At 35.0% G+C, this 22,563-nt stretch overlaps 1 protein-coding gene across 1 annotated transcript; it reads right to left on the bottom strand.

The window, feature by feature from the left end:
• Positions 1–592: 592 nt before the first annotated feature.
• On the bottom strand, positions 593–14,946 carry LOC135686154 (uncharacterized). Its single transcript, XM_065202340.2, has 3 exons — positions 14,052–14,946; positions 4,281–4,471; positions 593–1,715 (listed from the first exon to the last, which is right to left on the bottom strand). The coding sequence occupies exons 1-3, from the start codon at positions 14,161–14,163 to the stop codon at positions 1,317–1,319; spliced, it is 702 nt and encodes a 233-aa protein (XP_065058412.1). The 5' UTR covers positions 14,164–14,946; the 3' UTR covers positions 593–1,316.
• Between the last annotated feature and the right edge of the window lie 7,617 nt (positions 14,947–22,563).

The following is a 22,563-nucleotide window of genomic DNA, read 5'->3' as shown; positions in this document are numbered from 1 at the left end:
TATAGGTTATAGGACGCCAGTTATAGTTATAGTATCACCTTCTCAACTTTATTCATTCATACGGTTACGTGAATCGATTTGACAAGTTCTTATTCGAAATGGGCTACAACTTTGCATACGGCAGTAGCTTTAACATTGGGGTAGCGGTATATTTATTTCCATTGCAAGTGACAGTTAATTTCCATTGCAAAACATTGGAGTACTTTGACTTAATAAAATTACATTGAAAAACTGGTTTGGCGGTCAATGTGAGAATTGTAGAAATGGGCGAAGGTATGAGTTGTAGTTATTTTTACCAGGGAACAGGGCACGCTCTAAATATCAAATCCTTGTTTAAGTAATCACAAGCGTAAAATTTGATGCTTTTTTAATGGCTAGGAGTTGCAAAGTACTGCTCTTCCATTCTCTAGAAACCTAAGAGTCGATGGTTTACGTTTTTTTAAACATTTGTGTTTTAAAATTTCTGTCACATGGTAAAAGCATAGCATTTAAAATATTACATTGAAATATTGAGTCCATGGACAAGAGAGTTATTCTAGATACGTTTTAAGGCTAAATTTTGAAGAATGATGGAGGCAACAAAAACGCAAAATAACCGATAAACAATCGATGTTAACATCTTCAGAATCATTATTAACATCCATTTATGAAAAATCAACACGTGCTTTTTCCAACTAGGTGCTTCAATATAATTACAGTTTCTTCCTAAACAAACGTAAGAAAACGATTTAACGTCACAAAAACTTTACTGACGGGTAGAGAACCACTACGAGATCTCATCTCTATTATAAGCTACCAACATGTCAATCAAAAAATGTACTGGGGCCGTTATGCCAACTAAGTAACAAGGCAAAAAATCTTTGATGAGGTTTTTGACGAATTAACATAGATAAAAAATCGTTTTTAAGTCCGTTCCTGACAACCCTTCTGAAATACAATGCTGATTTAGCAACTGTACACATACAAGGTGCGGGCATATGACGTCATGGTGCAAGCATATGAAGGCATTCTCCGTACCTCCTTTAGGCTGACAGTGCCCCTTGCTGCCCTTATAAAAACCCATGCTAATCAAAACACTCCCATATCGATCTCAAAGGGACCGAGCTGCTCTAGTCTTTTCTTTCTAGTCTTTCAGGATTTCTTTTCTTCCTTGTGTTCCGGTATAAAGGTTAATATCTAATTTAAATATACAACGACTCAAGCATTCTAAGCTATCCTTTACGAATTTCTACAATCCGGTGCTGACGATTAAATCTGATGATGACTTCGAGTCAATTGAATCAAAATGAATCTACAAAGAAAAAAATGCTGGTAATCTAAGGGTACGAGGTGTTTTGCTGAAAAACAGGGGTAGTAGGAGTCAATGGCAGACTAAGCATCTCGTTATTACGCAATAAAGATGGGGCTTGTTGGCACGAGTATGACCCACTGATTCTTGACAAGTCACTATACTGGGACGAGTACCACGAAGGAGAAGTGCTCTTTTGATAATCCAAGTACCAATGGGAATTTTGCGGGTAATAATGACCATTTCGGCTGTAATCAGAGCTGGAGCAAGGAGAATAGTTTGGCACACCGTAGACGGACGACGAATACTGTGGTCTGCGGTCAAACGCGCATGCTGAATCCAATCGCGTTGCAAAATTAAACATGTCTGGCCTTTCAAGATGGCGCTCTTTCTTTCTCCACTTGGCACGGCGATTCTTAAACCAGATCTAGAGTAAAAATCAGGATAAGATTAACTGAGAATGAAGCAACATTCAATACCAATGTCCTCAAATTTATTCACCCCGTAAGAGATTTTCAAAAATGTTTTAGAAAATTTGATTGTGTTTAAATTAAAGATAGGGTGAAGGTTTCATTACTGAGGCTTCAAAAATCAATTTCTCTCTAATTGTTTAAAGCTTATCGAAGCATCGATTACTTGGAAAAGTCTATTAGTTATGCTGTGAGAGATGTTGATCGGTAGGTTATATGCGTTGTTAATAACGGTATAATTACTTAAACGTGTTAAGATAAATGATATCTTCTTCTCGTGAATAATGATGTGCGGTACAACACTGTGAAACCTTCTACCTTAGGTATCTTTAAACTTTCAGGTACTATTTGCAGCCTCCTGGGTCATGTCAAATATGTACAGGTTCTGTGTGTTGTTGGCAATGATTAAATCACTGGCTACTATTAAAAAATCCGTATTTAGAAAATCATTTAATCACAACACTGGCAGACGAAAGATTGAACAAAAGGACAAAGGAAAAAACGACATCGCACAGGCTTAGATATCTCCACCACGTGAAGGAAGAGACTAAACCAAAGAAAAGTGAAGCCACTTGTCTCTGTCTCAGACATCCACTATTTACTTGAGAGAGCCAGGAAACTATTTGCTCAAGAGTCTCATAAAAGACTGGTCAGCATTTTAAGCAAGATCAATTCACCGACTATCATGGGATCCAGCAAGATCAAAAGGGCTACAGTTCGGCATGTCTATGCAGTAAGAACATCTAACAAATGCCTATACGAAGTTATGGCAAAAATTCCTTTCTTTGGGGTCTATAAGGTATTGATACACCCGAATTAGAGAACCTCTTTTGCTAATCCAAGAGTATGATAAACGAACACCGATGATCAATACAAATATATCCCTTTCATTAATTTATTCTCTGTTGATCATCTCTCACGTTTGCAATCTCATCTTTATTTCTCCCTCATCACAGGGTTTTGCAGAGAGGGATGATTAATTTATCCTTTTTTGGGCATTTTACAAAATAGATAATTCTTATCTTGGTGGAAACTACAACTTATTTACATGCATACCCATAGCAGTTGCCTCAGCGTTATAACCTGAGATTGCTAGTTCACACATTGCAATGAAACTGCTTTAAAACAGCCTGGGAGTAGAGCCGCTAGTCTATTGATGCAAAGTGGGCAGATGAGGGTTTTTTACATATTTAAGAACAGAAATTTGTTAAGGATCCGATTGCTAGGCTACGTCATTCTCGTGTGAGCAAAAGTGATTGAGCCTCGTGTTTCAGAATGGCGGTTAAAATTTGACGCAGATGTTTGGCTTTTTGGCGCAGGAAACTAAGCTGAGGAATTTCCTGTTCTGTGTTACCACCCTGACAGTGTTCAAAAGCAAGCACCTAAATTGACCTAAAATATCGCAAACTGTGGCATATTCCTGTTTGAGGAAGCAATGCTAAATAAATTTTTGTAGAATGAGGGTGGCCAAAATGAAATTCTTTTTGAAATCTAAGTTAGTGATATAGAAATATAAAAAAATCGCACAGACCATCAAAAGCATCAACCTTCATCTGAATGTGTCAAATGTTGATTTAAGAAAAGAATATATCTTTGTAAATTTTGGTATGACTCTGCTTCTACTAAAGCTTGAAAATTAACGATAAAGAATGATGCTAGATGACGTGGGATCTTTGAAATGCATAGAAACTAAACTAACATATAGATAGGCAAGCTAGGTATTTTATCAGATGATATTTAAGAAGTAGAAGCAAGCCTTCATTACACGTTAAAATGTATCTTATTGTCTTCTCCAGTCGGTTATCCCTCAAAGCTACGATTTTTATTGAATATGTCTCTGGATTTCAAGTGTGGGCCGTTGGATTTAAAAGAGATTTCCTTCATCATTTATAGCAATCAGCTGCTTTCATACTTATTGTTCTATTTGGAATTTGAGTGTTGTGCAAAACGAGATGCTGTTAAAACGTAGATTTATAAGCCAAAATCCTTTACTTGTCAACAAGCACCTTCTTGTAATACACCCAGGTACGAGAAAACTAGATTATCTAAGTATAGAAATTGTTTCTAGGAAAAGAAACAATGCGAATTCGCACTAAAAACGAAAAATAAAAATATTTGGGCAGGTTAAAGGACTCAAACAGCTTAGAACTACATGCTAGTTCAAGCTTCCGAAAAGTTTTTCCTCCTCTTGTAGATTATTTATAATTTGTAATTATATGTGTTTTTTTAAAATAATTTTTGCTGATAAAAAATGGTAATTTTTGCTTTCAAAATACATTCGCAGCTCCTGCTTAGTTTTCAAGAGTTGGTGCGTTTCGAAAGGACCTCCATACCATCCAGCGTGAATCGTTACAATTAAGGGGTGCCTCACTACAATCAAATACCCATTACTAAAAGGGAGGGGCAACGTAAACAAATCACACAATTAGAAACACTCTGCAATATTGAACTGTCTACTGCCAAAAACTGCCACCATTTGAAGTAATTCACGTGACAAGAATATAGTCGGAAGAATATCTTACCCTGACACGTGATTCAGTGAGGGCCGTCCATTGGGCAATATCCTCTCTCATAGCCATATCGGGGTATCTATTCCTGGCAAAGCAAGCTTCAAGTTTTTGTAATTGATTGACAGTGAAATGTGTTCTTTGTCTGCGAAGCCTATGATCAATCCCACAATCCTCTGAAAACGACTGAGCTGACTTTTCTTGATCTAAAAAGATAGAGAAAATTATCATGTACAAGTGAACGCAGGTGATGTTCCTATTTGATCAAATTTTGAATAAGGCAAGTGCTGTAAAATAAAAAAAATTGCAAATGAAGGCTGCAGTTTCTGTATTTTGTGATGAAGGATGAGGAAGAGAAAATGGTTCAAGTTGATACTTGAATAGCTTGTGCAGTGGCGTATCGCAGTTTAGGCCCTGTCTCAGTTTTATCCCTAAGGGCCCCAGGTGCCTCCGTCACGCCAATGACCTTGTGGGAAGAAGTGTGGACACTGATTTCCTTTGTCAAGAGAATGACAAGTTAGAGCATAGTGGTTGGAGCGAAATATAAAACATTAATGTTGCAATGGTGACTGGTTATAAAATTAGCATCGTTAAAAAGAGAAAGTTCGATAAATGGAAGCAGAAGCGATTTCGATGGATCCCAGCCTCTCTTAAACTAAGAAAAGGACTAAAACGACCAGGTCAAAACAAAGTGCAATTTTAATAGTCATGTTTAATAGTAATGTTTAATAGTAATATTTAATAATAATAGTAATGTTAATAGCAATTTTAATGGTAAAGTTCAAAGTGGTGTCCCCAAATGACGATTTTCATACGTCCCCAGTCGGAGCAGTGGGTCGTTTAGTTTGAGGACGTCTTAGCAACATAACTAGGCCGGTTTTGTTTCTAAAACAGCACCTGAACAACTAAGGTAATCTTTACAATAAAAAACAGACTAAAATATTGACCGAATGCGTTCGCGGATGGAAACAGTAAAAGTGTGCGTATGTTGGTGAATTGGGCAGGTGGTATGTTGCTATGCTTCTAGTAAATATCATGTTTGACAACATTAACAATTGTAAACTTCTTAGCGTCGTTGAATAAAACACGGAAACGGTGGCTCAATGCGATTAAACAGATCACGATAGTAAACATTTGAGTTAGAATTGCTGTTTTGGGAAAAATATTCATAAATTTCTTAATATTGATAATATTATTGGAGACCTCCATATCATGGGTTATGCGCGACTAAGACATCATGACAACTCCAAAGAAAACAAGATCTTCGAAGGAAGGCAGAAAACAAAGAAGAAAAGACGGGGAAATGAATGGTGAAAGAAGGACCAAATAAAGGAGGAATGAATGAAGGGAGAATGAAAGAAAGAAGAATATTTTTAAAATAAGGAGAGACTGAAGAAAAGGATAAGCGAATATAGGAAAGAAAGAAATGAAATAGAAAAAACGAAAAAAATCGGATTGGTTTAGAGTACAATAAAATAAAAGAACGAGAGAAGAATACAATAAGATTGGTTTAGAAAGAAATAATAAAGATAAAATACTAAACTGAAGAAGAGAGAAAAAACGAAAGAAAGAGAGATAATATCTATCAAGGTATCAAATATCAAATTCTACTTGGCCATAGCTGAGGCTTTCCAACTATTTTCAATCTAAATAAAAATGACAGAGCTATGTTACTGTATAAATCAGTAAATTTTCTTTGCCCCTGATTACGTGAGTAAGATGCTTTTAAAAAATCATTCTCGTACCAAGGTTCCAGCTTTTTGAAGAGCTTGGTGAAGATGATACCTTTCCTTTGTACCTTAAAACTGCTGTCCAAGAAAGATTTTAAATACACTAGCTACTCTTTCTTTTCTAATTTATATCAAGAATTCATTATATTGCCCTAAGCTAGATCGTTTAATTAGCTACGTTTTACAACACGTCAGTTTTAAATACGGTACTATTATCTGAGACTTTCACGCGATAAATATTCTAAAATTAAAATGAAATCACAGTCTCGTTATTGCGTCCACACCTATGTATTTTCTTCTCTTGTTTCGTATCTGACTATGAATTCAGAAATCATTTAAGTTTTAGCTACACCGGAGCCTGGGGCTTAAAGCACGGGCTCCACCCATGAATGAGTACAGCCAGCATACGTATTTGGAATACGTATCTGCAAAATTGAAAATTCTCTTGATTCACCATCTGATACATAACAAACAACAAGTTTTGCAAAAATGACTCAGCTATGATGACACAATTATGAGTCAATAAAGGCCTTGACCAGATTTATCAACCAACGGTTACCCAATGTGCGTAACATTTGGAATCTTTTACATCAATATGCGTAAACAGAATCTTTTAGCTCCGAGGCATGGTTTTGCAGCAACCAGGAAGAAAATATGGATTCTGAACAAGATAATTGATTAAACAAATCAACACCGGCGTATACATAACCAAATTTTACTTAATGATCACATATCAATCAAAATTGCAAACGCAATAATGCCAGATCGCAAGAAGAAGAAATTTTATTGAGAATCTTCTAGAAATTAGTTTTTCGTTTTTACGCATGTCTACGTTTGCCCATGGAAACTTAAAATGTTTTTTCTGTTGTGTGCTGAGCGGTGTGGTTTACAAAGAGCAAAGAACAGCTGATTTTCTGCCACATGAGCAATTCTAAAGAAAATAATTGTGATCAATCTAGAAATGAACAGAAAAAGTTTGCTCACTACCAAAGTTAATATCACCTTGAAATTGTCTTAAGAAGGATGCGCAAAGCTTTTCAACCTCCACTGCACAAATCTTTTTGTAATAGAAAAGGGGTCTTTTGACAGCCCGAAATGAAAACAATCCGGCAATTTGCAAAAATCTTTCTTTACAATTTCTGACGGATTAAGCTTAAACTTGAAAATCACGAAACTTTCCAATCAAAAGTTCTTTACTGTCCGACTTTAATTTCACGCAACCAATACAACAATGTTTGAATAGAGGAATATTTTGAATTACATCAATAGCGATAAAAACCAAAATTGAAACAGAAGACTAATTCTAAACACCTTTTTGTATAGTAGCATTACTTCTTCGCGTAGTGATTTCAAAATTTCATCACTTTTTATAGCAGTTTGGTAAAGATAAAGAATAGTAACCGTGTAATTTGCTTCAGCCATGACAGGATAAGCTTAAACATGAAAAATTCCTTTCATGAGAAATTGCTTTGCGATGTTAGGTAAGCGATAAAATTCTTAGCAAAATATCTATAAAAAATGCAACTGTTATGAATGAGTGCATCTAAGAGAAGCATAACTACATTTAAAAGAGCCTGTTCGATTCCAAGTCATCTAATCTTGCTAAAAGACAGACTTGAGAATATGATCCTTTACAATGTGCTTTATTCATAGAAACCAAACTGGCACGTGATATACACGTGAGAGGATGGCAAAGGTCACGTGAAACTTAATCATTCGCTAATCATTTTTTCTCAAAGTTTCCGAGGCAAGAAATATAAAAATGAGTGAATGTCATAGATATCTTTCCAACAAAACCAAATTTGTCTTGGTACCTCACTTCCCATTTTTCTATGGCCTACTCCACCGCTTTCTCCAAAACCCTCCCTCATTAAATTTCTTGGTCAAATGTAAAATTCTTCTTAGAAAGCTTTTTTGCACTTATCCTTGATTTAGTTCCTACAAGCAATAATCCCTAGCAAGCTAAAAGGATCGATTAATTCTCCAAATTTCGATATTATTCTTTATTCAAGATTTTATTATCATTATAATGTTATCAAGAAAAGCGTCAAACGTCATTATACATGTTACATTTTATACCATTTTATATTGATGGAAAAGAACATTACAATAATAATAAAAGTAATTCATTTATTTACTGTATGCGTTCTTTACAGAAGTAGCTAAAAACGATGAGCTAATTAAAGCCTACTCGGAATATATTGGCAAGGAATACCGAAAGAACGTCACATTTGATGCGACAATCTAATGAAAGATTTTCGAAATGCAAGATATTAGAACAAATTATAGACAGATAGATAAAGAAATAAAAAGAAATATAGATAAGTTCAAATTTGAAAACAAATCCACTAGGTAACCAAAAATTTCCCATTAATCATAACTTGAATAAACAGACTTTTGAATGAATTTTTGAACTTAAGAATAAACGAACTTTTGAAGCTTATATTGATTTGAACATACTGGTAACAAATTCTGGCTGGGCACACATATCTAGAACTTTCAATTCAATCACAACTAATAAGCTGGAAAGAAATTTTTCATTGCCTACATATTTGGATAAACGATATTTTCTTTAAATTTGATGAAAACAGTTTCCTGTTTCCAAGATTGGACCATCTGTTTTTACTGTTGTGTTTGGGTTGTCAATCGAGAAAAAAGTCTATCTTACATTTTTGATAGACACAAGACGGCACATAGGCATAAAGGGGAACATATTAGGAACTTGTGTTCTCTAGTTTTCGAGAAATTAATAATGAAATTGAAATTTGAAAATTGTTTTAAAAAAGATCTAGATCTCAACTGAAACTGAAAGCAGAATTGTCACAGATCTGTGTTTTTTTCCCAATACGGCGATTGACAAGCTTCGATACAATACTGTGATGTAAACATTGACAACTATATCAACATTTGCGAGGAATTGTTTATATGCAGGGTTGTCGTGGCAACAGACCTGTGATCTTTCACCAATTAAGATATTTTGTATCTTTAAGTTTAAAAGCTGAAAAAAATCTTACTTATTTGGGTAAAAGGTAGACAATTGCCTTTGAATGCTAAGCACCTCAGAGTCTATATAAGAAAATTTAGTCTTATGGCAAGTGGGACCCGTCAGAATGAGGAATAAATCGACCTTTCTCTGGAACTAAAATGGATAAAGAATCGAGCATTGAGAAAAATTGACAGAAAGTTTGGTTATTACAAATTTTTGAAGTGTTTACCGAATAATTTATCTGAATTTAAGAGCACGTCGTGTGATTTTACAGTGTACGTACAAGAAAAGTTAAGGCAGTGAAAAAACAGACGGTAATCATGAAAGCGCTGATTGATACATCATGCAAAAATTGCAAATTCTGTCATTCCAATATTTCTAAGGTTTCTTATGTAATCGATTTTTTGAACTTGAAGTAATTTGACTGTTTTTAACATCTTGCTAAAACGCAGCGCTGTAAGGCCTACCTTTTTATTCTGGAAATACCTAAACTTCAGAAACTGCTATGGTTTCAGACTACCGCTCTTTGAATATAACAACAGTACATCACAGTTTTTGAGTGGTAAAATACTGACAACAATGAACAGTGAAAGGGTTTTTGTCTTCTTCAAACTTATAAGGGAGTCTAAGGCACCCATTCGTCTAAAAAGTTTTGGCATAGACTACAGACGAGTCTTGTTAAGACTGTCCCCTTATCTACACCACAATGTGCAGTTAATTCTTTGCAACTTCAAACTCTCTTTATTATTGTATTTTTGAAAAGATGGGGGAAGCAATCTGCCCCCAGCTGTAGAAAAAATAAATAGGAACTGCTTAGAAAAAAGTGCAGTGACGTTTGAACTCTCTTTTCTTTTCAATCCCTCAATTGTCGTTTTCTCTTGTCGCTCGTTCTCGTGGCAAAAACATTTACTTTAACATGAACTGCATCGAGTTTTCTTAAAATTGATTTTTGAAGGAATATATCAAACCTATTAATAACTTGAATGCTTGAACTGAAAAGCACGATAAACCTAATGCTTCGTGCCAAGTGCCAGTGGAGTAGATTTATCCACATTTGAAACAACAGGCATATAATTGAATTGGACTGGCTATTAAAAGCTTCCATCATTGATTTGGTCGATTTTTTCAAAGAAGGTAGTCTTGAAACTGAATACACCTATGAACAGCACAAAAAAGGAAGAATTTAACATTTATTACGTTGACTAACGGCAAATAGTTACTATCAAAAGCGGCGATAGAATTCAGCTAAACGTAAGTTCACAAAAGTTCGTTGACCATATTGATTTAAATCATTCAATTATCTACATATTATATTCATAGATGTATATCTTTGCACATAAATTTCATTTAAAATTCCTTTTAAATAATCTTTTGAACATGAAAGTCGACAAACTATTTAAGAAACTTTCTTTAAACTCCCAGCATATTTGATTCCGTGGATTTCAGTTTAAGGAGAAGATGTGTTTGGCTAAATAGGCATGAGAAGAATAATTAAAACCACGAAGTTTCTCTAGTAAAGCAAAATTGAAAGATATGTTTACCAAAATACTGCATTGACACGTGCGAATGATCCTTCAGATAAATTATCTTTAAACTAACCATCTAAATAAACGACCCAGAAGCATCTAAGTCAACAAAAAATCTTGGCCAAGCTGCTTTTTCCAACAATTTCATGAACTGAGCTTGAGGGCAATGCAATCTTAGAGTGAGCTTAAATATTAGGTCAACTAGTAAAAGTTGTACAGCTTTGCTTTATTTGAAATTTGCTACAATAACGTCTTTGAGCATGTCTCTAATTGTCGATAGAAACATAATTCTTGTATTTTACACCGAGCTTTAATTTTACATTGTTAAAAATTTGACTTTTGACTATTGAATTTTCAAGAATTTTTCTTAATTTATAAATTTGTGAATAATGATTTTCAAAAAACAGTAGAGGAAATTTTTTAAACTGTCTTTAAAGAGGTGAAAGGCAGCCTTTTGAGGCCTGGTACTTGGCATTTATGCTTAAAATATAAAAACAAATGAAATGCTTAAAAGCTCTTTGCCATGAATGCATAAACATTCTACCTACCTTGCTATTTTCTAAAAAGATATCATAGAACGGCCATATTTCTTAAGTCATTTAAGAGATAACAACATTTTAAATAGAGGATTCCTGTACGAAAGGGGTTAGCCAACATGAAGTTGTCCCTTTTATCGCTCGGTATTTGGAGTAACTATGTATTGAACATAGAATTGTACAAACGAGGCTTTAAATGCACAGTGATATGTCAATTGAATAAGCGCGAGCCTTGTTATATTGAAACAATTTCTTAACCGAAATATTTTCAGATAAAACTAATATACACAGAATTATCTTGAGCGAAAGAAGCATTCGTAAAACTTAAAACAATACCAAGTATTATTAATCTTCAATCCATGTTATTCTTAATACGACAAGCAAGGATCAAGTTTGCAATAATTATGGCCTTCACATTAATTTGCATAAGGATCTTACATTGACGTTTAAACATATAAATGAAACTTTAAAAATGAAAAATGACATTCAGTGGAGTTTTTAAGCCGGTTTAAGTCTGGAAAAATGATGCCGAAAATGAAAAAGTAAATCTGGAACAATGAGCATCTTTCTCTCTTTAAGCCATAACCTAGCTGGAATTTTATGCTGATCCCTTATTTTTCAACTTTTTTAAAACCTACTATCTTAGAAAAAAATTACTTGAAAATCCTAAACAAAAAGCGCGATTGTTTGGTCTTAACTGTATGATGCTGCCTGTTTTCAGAACCAAAAAAACCTTGTTAAGAATCTCGTTAACATGTAATTAGCTCGGTATGTAGATAAAGAAGATTCAAGTTGTTATCTTGTTCCTTACTCTCTAAAAAACTGAAATTATAGCTAGCTCTGTTCACATGACATGAAAAACTGCTTGAATCTTATAATTTCGACACATAATTCTGATGATTTTTTCCATTTGATGACGCTATTTTATTTAAGTCATAAAAAAAGAGAGCGTGGAAGATGCCATTTATTATCTGAAGAAAAACAGGAAATGAAATCATTGATTGTGAGTAATATCCTCTGGTTTCAACCTTTGAAGAATTTAGTCCGAAATACAAATTACGGCTTTTAGACTGAAATTCTCAATCTTTTTTACAGCAATGAGCAAACTTGTCAACAAAAATTTGAAAAACATCCAATGCATTCTTTTTACTTTCTTCCTTCATCTAGAACCTTAGAAAATTGTCGAATCAAAAGCCATAGATCTAATGAATTTTTTTTAAGGAGATGGGCGCATAATTGAGTTGTATATCAGTAAGAAGCGACAAGAATACAATATAAGCTCAAATTGTCTCACCTAAATTTGCAACGTTAAATATAAATTGTACAAATTAATGGCTTAAGTTATTTTCTTGGTATTTGCTTTTTCATGAGAAAGACAACAGAAACAGTGACATTACCAAGAAATAGCAGTAAGGTAGATACTCTGGATAAAAAGATTTCGCGCCCTTTTTTTGTCGATGGGACAATGTTGTTGGTCACTGTTGAAATATACAAATTTGTATCATACTCGAATGCAAATGTTAACTGTTCATGTAGCACCATTTTGCAGAAACAGTTACCAGCCTACTATATTTTCAGTTTTGCCCTGATCAAACATGTAGTTTCTAAATCGTAATTCAAAACACTCAGATATTATTCCAACGCTTATACTCATTTAAACTCGTTCTCTTTCCTTCCTTTTTCCTGTGTGTGTTTTAAAAAGGAAAACAGCTTTACCTTTACGATGATTGATCGCATTTAGTCACAACCTTACATTTGCACAATTGTCACATTTCTGTTAATCCTCCTTCTTATTCTAACTAGGCCTGCCTTCATTTTGAAATGTCATTACGAAATATTGTTACTGTAAAATTCTGACATAACTTTTAAGCCGGTGTAAATCTCACAGATCTCTTGGTTATGTAAAGGACTTTAATGGTTTTCGTTGTTGGTTTAATGGCGAAAAGAAGCTGTAAACATTTAATAAGGTGAAGTAGGCTTTAAAAGTCGTGGAATAATGCAGCAGTTTTCGAACTAATAGTTAAAGAAAAGAAGCAATGGTTGATTGGGAAGCGCAAAGGCCTGAAAGGTTGCCAATCTCATAATGTAACGATTTCACGAATAGCGGAGGTTAAAATGGATAAGGGAAAAACTTATTTATTGATTAATGAAGTAACACTTTTCATTTGATAACAGAAAAACTGGTTAACTTATTCAGTACAAATTTTGGCTGCCCAATAGCCCTTAGAGTATGAATGCCTTATTTCTGTGAAAACAGTTTTTGAGAAAAGAAAATCGTAAGTGGAGGAACCATTTATCCTTTTGGTAGAATATTGGGTGTTCGCTAGTGCCAGCCTTGAAATGATCGCGGAATTGGATGAAATGTTAGAATTTATGATCGTGAGGGAGATATGTGATTTAAGATCGAAGATACGGCTAACTCACATTGAAAAAAAGGTCTTGCGTTAAAAGTATGTTACATCTTGCGTTGATACAGGTAAAGCCATGAGATTTACATTGTCAATACCTTCGAATGTTGCCGTTGAATGTTTACAGGAATGAACATAAAATTGTTATTTGTTATGTCAAACAAAAAATGAACAGTATCGTCTAAAATTTGAGCTTTTAGTAAAACAGGAGAGTATCCAAAGCTTCCTAATTTTAGAAGGAAACAGAAACAGAATCAAAGGCTCGAAGCGACAAAGTAACAACTCTATGGCCTAAAGATAGTTTGTGGTTGTTTCACAGGAAAAACAGACACATAGAGCTGAAAGAATTCCAAAACGAAGTAAGAAGTGAGAGCTCAATTGAGCATGGGCAGTTTGATGAATTGATGTAAATCTTGCGAATCACAGCAAAGTGCTAATAATTATTCTTGTCACAACATTGTAATCCCAATGAAGTGCGAGTGGCTCATAAAAAGAGTACCTAAATGTATATCTCAACGTGTGGTTGGCGGTACAGTCTGTCTGTGTCGTAAGGTGAGCATAGCAAAGCAATCAAGCTACATTTTAATGGGTGACACCTACCTTGAATAGGTTCTATGGCCTGGTCTTTTTCATCTCGTATCGTTTCGTTTTCCCCAATCGTCTTGTCACAGTTGTGATCCACGCTTGTAACTGGTGGGTTTACCAACGCCATTGCTAACAAATTACAATTCTGTGACCCTTCTGCCAACAAAGCTGCCAATTCTAAGCCTGCTTCGATTTGTCTTGTGAATACTCAGTCGCTCTCTTTGAGCTGGCACTTCGCGTTTACTTGTTGAGAGACTTTATTAAGATGAACCCAGACACTGCGCTCACAACAGTTTCTCAATTCAAAGAAAGGCTCTTCCGACGCAAAGCGAGGACGCTATATTAAATGCACAGTTTTCTTTTCAAGGATCCAGCTAGCGCTGTGAATGGAAAGCTAATGCTTCTTCTCTGCTGTACAGATTCTATCTTCTCAGTAAGCCTCCTTCGAGTGGCTGCTTAGTCTCTGACTGAATTTCTGACCTAAGATTACTTCACTGGCCTCTTGGCAAAATCCCCAAGCCTTGCGACTTTCCTCGTTTGTATTTCTGAGCACCAAAACCAACAGACAGATTCTCATTAAAATACGATCGGCTCTGAAAAACTTGCTTGTTATTTTAATTGACTAGTGAATTGTTGCACCCAGTTGTGACCCTAAACTTAATCTTGGTAATTCGCAAAAGATCCAGACGCTCTCGAAGAGTGGAGATACTGCATTAAAACACAATTAATCTTGAGATGGTGTTTGCCGTTACACAATCCATGTCAATCAGCTCAAGTGTACACTCTTTCTTTGCCCGCGTATAAAAAGGTTGTCTTTCCTTTGCGTATCTATTACCGACGGTCAAGTGCTTATGCTGACTCGTCTGTGTACTGCGCAAGGGCGTTTGTGTTTCTGTCAGTCGGCAAACGGGCCCTTTCATTGGGTAAAGAGCTGTTTGTTTAGTGAGACGAAATAAAGCCTCGATGGTATTTGACTCTCGAAAACTTGTACAAACACACGATACAAGACGTATGTCAACAGCTCTCTGTCAGCCGACAATGCCAAAACTGATTGGAGGCATAAGTTTGTGCTTGAAGTTTGCCTAATTGCAATGTTGTTTATTAACACTTCTGACAGCATATCTATCTCACTTGCACGCATGCAAAGGTCGATGTGTAGATAGAGAAAAATTTTTGAGCGATTGAAACAACTTAAATCAATCTAATTGTAACGGTAGGTTAAAAAAGATTAGAACATCGCATAGATCATCACCATCGCTTATTCTCTTCTTCTCTTCACTGGACTAATGAATCCCAGGAATAAAAAAACACCAAAAGAATATGCCAAACATCGGTAAATGAAATTAAACAAACCGTAGAAATGTATCTGCCAATCAAGCGATCATTCGATAATCCTCCAAAACAACATTTACAATAAAAAGAAACGTGATTTCTGCAATCAGTTCATCAATGATTTCTGTCCGGGATTGATAGATCCTATAGTGCGAGGGTGTGTACTCATGATGATGAGAGCAATAAACCTCTTTCTTTCAATGAAAAATTAAGTTCATAATTTCTTAATGGTTAATTTGATAAAACATCACCTCGAATCCATTAAAAATATTAATCTGATTCTCACAATGGATATCAGCTTAATTAGTCTCAACGATCAAGCAATCATACAGTCAGATAATTTGATGGATCACTAATCAAACTAATCACTTCCACCATAATGATTGCCGAAGTTTATCAAGCAACCCCCTATAGCACCGGTTTTTCCACAATCTTATTTCCAACATCTTCAGCCATGACATTCTTATTTTCCCTTCCCTTTTACATGCTACGTCACAAAAAAGGAAGATAGGCCCTATTTTCAGGTCGTCTAAGATTAATGGCTTTTAAATGTTGCGAGATAAATGTGACAAGTTTTTCCGGAGGCCCTTAGTCAACCAACTTTGGTTTCAGTTGAAACGGTTTCTTGAGGGAAATTCGCTCTCGTTCATGTCATCTGTGGATTTGCATCTAATTAGGGAGGTTGGTTCAATAAAAAACAAAAAAAACTATTAAGCGCAGTTCGGCTTGAAGATAGTGATAGAAGATAGAAGTGGCCTTCATGGAACAAGTGAAAAATATCAAGACTAATTTTGAAGATAAATCTTACAAAAACTAAGAGACGGATGGCTGATCCAAGCAGACTCGGAAGGTCTTCTTCGAAATGAAAAATAGAAATCTACAAAGTCTACACGCTGCACATTTTCAAAAATTACAAAATTATTAGGAAAAGGACAAATGACAATACCCCTTGGTACAAATTTCAATACAGAAAATCAATGGCATGTATGAATCCCGGTAGAGCTTAAGAAAACATTTTGCTAGATGAGGCACTTTCAAAAAGCGAAGTGCTTTATGAAGGCAAAAAAATTACAAAACATTTTTGTCAAGGTAGTATCTAGACAAATAGAAAATAAAGAAAACGGATTAAAATGAAAAAATTATGACAAGTCAAGCAAAATGCTCTAAGGAAGAAATTGTCTGAATCTTAAATTAGCAAGACTTCCATTTCAGACATAATTTGCAAAGAATGCAAGATTTATTTTTGGGAAAATGTTTCTTTTCTTCAAAAAACAATGCACTACCAGCATTTACTAATAGAATAACCTGGTTTTCTTTTTAAAGTCAATAATTTTATTGTGTGAGACCAGCAATCATTTCTATCTCAGTAATTACATTCTGTTCAATTCACTTTGGAAGGTTCAAGTAGCAGAAATGCATATTGATTCTTGGTACACACAACACCAACGTAGGCAAAAATCACACTGAAGTTCTTCAATCAAATATAGGAGTGAATTAACGGCATGTCTGTCAACCGCTCAGATTTAACAATAGGCTTTGCACCGATTGGATACTTAACAATAGGTCTACTGTGTAGTTCAACCAATGAAATATTTAAATGCCCAGCGAAATGCGTCGGGACAAAAATCCTCTGAATGTGCCCTGCTTGCAAACATCTATAGGTAGGAAACTTATCGTTCATCCCAAAGGAACAAAATTTCTACAGAACAAGAATCATGAATATCTCAAATTAGATGGAAACTTGCGTTAAATCATGCCCGCGAGAAAAATACTGGTATACTGTCAATTTGAACATGGGAACAGTGCGGGTCAAAACGGAAATTTGTTCTGAGGGGAATGAAGGGATCCTTGTGTCTTCTGGAATGCAATTTTTTTAACAGAATGGGTACCGATCTAATTACCGATCTTTGTCCCATGTGTAAATGAAATTGGCATCAAAAGCAAAATAGGAAAGGGTTAAGGCCACTTACTTAGACAAAGGAAAATTTAAGTCAGCATTCGTAACCTTGACTCGTAAAATGATGGACACAGCATAGAAAATTGACCTGCAATGAAAAAACTTCCATTATAATAATTAACTTTTAATAGAACAAAGCAATCTTAGAAGAAAGTTACAAAGATTTACAGAAAATCATAGGTACACAAAATCAAAAATGGTGTGCACCTATTCCTTATTCATTGTAAATGAAGCTACTACCAGACTTTGTTAAAGTAGGAAGGAAAAACTGTGTAGCTAGATATTAATGTGTAAATGAAACGTTAATATGGTTCCTTTGTACCTATAATATGTAACTGTCTCCTTTGCATTTAAAAATGAGACGAATTAGGAATACTCTACTGCTAGTTTCAGAAAAATTTCTTATAAGAAAGCATATGATAATTTACCAAATGATGACAACCAATAAAAAAATAAAGATGATACAAGTCATGAATAAAATGAAATGAATAGAAAATAACAACTATTCTAATTTATTCTGTTGGTTTCTTTGATGTAACAAGAAAGTAAAGACAAGAAATCAAAAGAGAAGGATTATTTGCTAATATTATAAATCTGGTTTTAAGATTTTGACAGAAGTTACAATTGTGCTAAACTGGCAGCTACTTATTTTGATTCTTACACTTAAAGAAAGTCATGTAAAAATAGATAAAATTATTAGGGGTTGAAAGAATAGGGTACGAGAGAGAAAAAGGATAAGAACTATGGTCGATAGCGAAGCACAATTCACGAGACAATCCTTATTGTCTGAAAACTATCTTAGATGAGGTAAATTGAAAAACTACTTTAGTTGGCAGGTCCTTTAAGAAAATGGCTGTGGTTCTCTGACGTAAAGATTCCTGGTGGGCAACATTTACAGGCAATTCATATTCGTTTCCTAGAATTTTTAGAATTACAGTTACAGAATTTCAGTAGTAAAACAATTCTTCCATTCTGCACAGACAAGACTTTTGTTTCAACATTTATAGATAGCTGCAACATTACTTTGCTGTATTTTATTTGATTTAAAGTTAAGAAATTATCAAGAAATCAGAAACCTTTACTTGGGATGATTTATTACAATTTGGGTCGATAGGAAATATCGTTTTAAATGGCGCCAGGCGGCTTTGTACCAGGATCCATTGCATTGTTTCAATGAATCAAAACTGGATCTCCTGAAATATGACTATCAACCTTGCAGTAGAAAAATGACGGCACCGTATTAAGCATCTTTTTAGCAACGAAAAAGCCAGTCACATTTCTACCAAGTTCATCACCAAATAACTAAAGAAATGGAAACAGTATCCGTGACACAGAGTATATTCAACAAGGAGAAAATGCTTTTAAGCAAACTATCGGTTACCACATAGCTCGTAAATCTTCCATCAGCAATCTACACGACATAAAAAATCATATACAATTAAATTTTCTAGTTAATCTTTTTGTTGACTCTTCGCGTGTCGAGGTTACGTAGGCCTAATCTTTCGTGTGTTTTGCGAACAATACGGCTACTGTTTTGTCACGTTACACCCTTGTGATTCCAGCAACCGTGGGAGTCTTAATAAAAAAGCGCCAGTGAGCATTAAGTGATTTTTTTGGTAATTGCATTCCATATTACCCACCGCTTCGTTTCAAAATTGTATGATAAATTTCGACACATGGACATTTGTCTCATGCAACAGATCACTGCGCCAGGCGTAAATGCGCCACCAGTATTTATCGCGCACTTATAATCTTTGTAATTTTTACCATGGTGAAATACAGGACCTTTAAAGCCACTTTATCCAGATAGAGTAGAAGATCCAGAAACGCTTAACGGGTAAAGTTAAGCTATCAAGTAGGGTGCTTTTGTCAACGACAAAGAACGGTCACCATCTGTTTTAATCAATAAAATGTTCTTCCGTGTCAAGGGAAGTGTACTTTGTAGCAACGAAACAAAAATAACAAAGGCTAAGTTTTCGAAGCGAATGTAAAAGACGTAAAAGATAAGCTTAACTTTACTTTTCTGATTTTACTTTTAACTTTGAATTAACAATGCCATTCACTTCACCTCTGTTTTTAAAACAAAGTAACAGTCTAATAATAAAAAAAGGATTTGAAATTTTTACAAAAAATTTGGATTTGTGTCAAACTTTTTACTTATCAATTATACAAGATGAACGCCGTTTTGGAACATTTGTCAATGTATTTTGAAGAGAAATGCTATATTTAATAAGAGAATTGTGGTAGCCTTGTCTGCAGATCAACATTTTTATCCTTATAGATTTAAAAACAATATCAGTACCAGTATAGATAATGAAATCTTTAAGAAAACCGGCATATTAACAAAATTTTAGAATTGTATTAGCAACAGTGCACTGGGCGATCCAGAATCTACCAAATAAATCTTCCAAAGCTAGCATTTTCAGCGTCCCAGAAGTCATTTCTTTGATTCTATGTCTGTTTAAATATGGTTTTAACGATCTGGAATTTTCAAATAGATCTAATTTACGAGATTTTCATTTTTAACTTTTAAATGTAACTATACAAGCAAAGCTCCAAGACTGACGATATTCCACACATCAATTTTCTTCAAATACTCAACAGCTCATTTCAATGTGTTGATGTCAACTGCATCAAAAGACATATGAGCTGGGACTTGAATCATAACATTCATTCAAAAACTATCGCATAACTCTTCTAAAAAACCTAGACCTTTATTATTGAACATGAATCTATTTTAACGATCAGAAAAGAAGCGAATGCAACTCTCCCTATTTGTTTCGACAGAATTTTACGACTTGCCTACCGCATAGAGCAGTTCTTCTATTTGCATTCCTTGCAAAAGGTGTATGGTTAAAAAATAAGATATCATATTTGCAAGGGAGGCCTATTCAAGCATTTCAGGAATGGCGGAATTCGAAGGAAAAGAAGGCAGTTTTTCAAAAATTTGGGAAAAACTTTTTGAATTTCTCCCGAATTTTGTTGCTTACAGAGAAGTTATGTTATGAGGCTTACGGAGAAGTTATGTTAAGTAAAGTTATGAGGCAAGTTGTCCTGGGACCCAATCTTTTTCTAGGGCAAGTTATACTAGGCGCTCATGGGAAGGTCTCCAAAATATTTGTCGGGGAAGCGGGAATCGTCATTTTTTGGAATTTGCAAATTTTTGTGAATCGATAACACCGGGATTCGGGAATTGATGGTCGGGAATCGGGCACTCAGGGGGCCCATTGGGCACCCTCTCATGGAATGTGTCGTTAAATCTTTTATACTTGGAAGAAACTATTATCGCAAAATTTAAGTAAATTTAAAGAATTGGCGATAAAAGTCGTGTTTGAAAGAAATGATTTATATCTTCTTTTTTCATTCCTCTTTTAAATTATACTAAAAAATTTACTCAGAGCAAATATACTAAAAAAGATTTCCGTCAACTTCTTGTGCTGTATCTTCTAAGAAGTATCCAATATGCAATGTTTGATGATTACAAATTCTGCTCTAAATGTTTTCCAGATATGATGTTTAAATAAATTATCATGAATATGAATAAATTTGAAGCGATTATAAACGTTTTTAAAATTCATTCTCCAGTTTGTCTCCCAGATCGTTTAAAGTGGATATTCGTGAGAAAAAAATTATATTCTTGAACAGCAGACTGCAGACAACGACTTAAAAGCAAATATGACATCTTTTGCTTTATAGGTGTCCATTTTCACCCCATATTGATCGAGAAAATGTACAAAATTACGAACGAAAAACTTTGCGGTTAAAAATAATTGCCCCTGAACATTTATGGACAATCACGGAACGATCTTGATGAATAGAACCGATTCTTTTTTGACCGCGTATCGATTTAGTTGCATAATCAACTATTTTAATGTTGTGACAAAATGATTTAAATGTGACAGTGGGTTCACTCGCCATTTTCAAGTCCATATGAGCAGTATTTTGGACTGAGAATGGGCATTGCCAGTCCAGGAAAACCTTAGTCGTGGAAAATTAGATGCTTTTTCAATTCGAGACTCTTCAATAAGAATATCCTAGTGGTATATATAAAATCATGCAATGGGTTTCCATTTCCTAATGGATAATTATCATAATGTAAAAAATTCACCACACTGCTTTCATAAGTGGATGAACAGAATTCTCATTTACGGTTTCTGTAACTACTTCGTTTTTCTAATGAATCAAAATTCAATCTGTGGAAGAATTCAGGTACAAAATTCGAGAGCATCCTTGTCGCTACGCAACTTCTTAGAGCATTTCAGCATATCATTAATATGAACAATTCTGCATTCGATGCGTCCTGGAAGGTGCTGCATTCTTATCAAGAGCTATTTGGATACAGCTATATGGGCTACTGCAATCAGGGCTTTAGCTCTGGGGGGCCTTTGAGGTGTGGCAACCCCCTTGAAAATATTATGTTAAAAAGCGTGAGGCTGGTGGTGTTTTGGTGGCTAATTTTCAGATTTGTCCAAGAATAAAGGCTGGCTCACCTGATCTTTCTGCAAATGGGACCGGTAAAACCCCCTCCATTTCATGGGCACAATAGCTTAGCTGCTAGAGTCAACAGTGGCGGACACCTGGGGTGGCGAGGGGGGCGGTCACCCCACCCCCTCCCAACACTTTGAAGGACAATGATTTTTTGTTCTAAAACGATGGGAAAGTGTCATGACATCTCATCAAAACAATAGGCTTGACCCCCCCCCCCCAAATATTTGACCAAATTTCTGCCCCTGAGAGTTAAGTACAGTCTAGTCACTGGTAATTTAGAACGCCCTCTCTTTCTTCGTTCCCAGGATTATGAAGTGCGTTTAGTGTTTTGCTGTTTAGCTCATTTTCCTCTATATGATAAAGTGATATCAAAAAACAACATCGGATCAATGGATTACTTAACTGGCATGATACGCACTCGTTGCAACTAAGAGATTGAATGACATTATCTTCTCTCGTAATGTGTGCGTTTTTAAAGCTCCTTTTAAACTAGTCTCAATTTATTGAAACCAAACGCTTTTTTGGTAAGGAAAATATTAGTACATAATCCTGTTGATTGCAGATTTCCTTAAAGTCAAGGCTGTCGCGAGCCAGCTCAGGCCAAGGATCCACACATCTTCAGTGACCTTCAGTGCCTCAGAGAACTAGGTAAACACCCTCTTTAGGAACTATTGTTGATGAGTTTTTTTAAGTATTTAAAACAAGATTGCGCAAAGACACTGTAGTCATGAATCAAGGGTATGGACATTG

This window comes from Rhopilema esculentum, chromosome 6 (assembly GCF_057945365.1).
Source record: "Rhopilema esculentum isolate cy_ngs chromosome 6, ASM5794536v1, whole genome shotgun sequence".
NCBI classification, from domain to species: domain Eukaryota; kingdom Metazoa; phylum Cnidaria; class Scyphozoa; order Rhizostomeae; family Rhizostomatidae; genus Rhopilema; species Rhopilema esculentum.
This window is presented reverse-complemented; position numbering and strand designations above follow the sequence as displayed.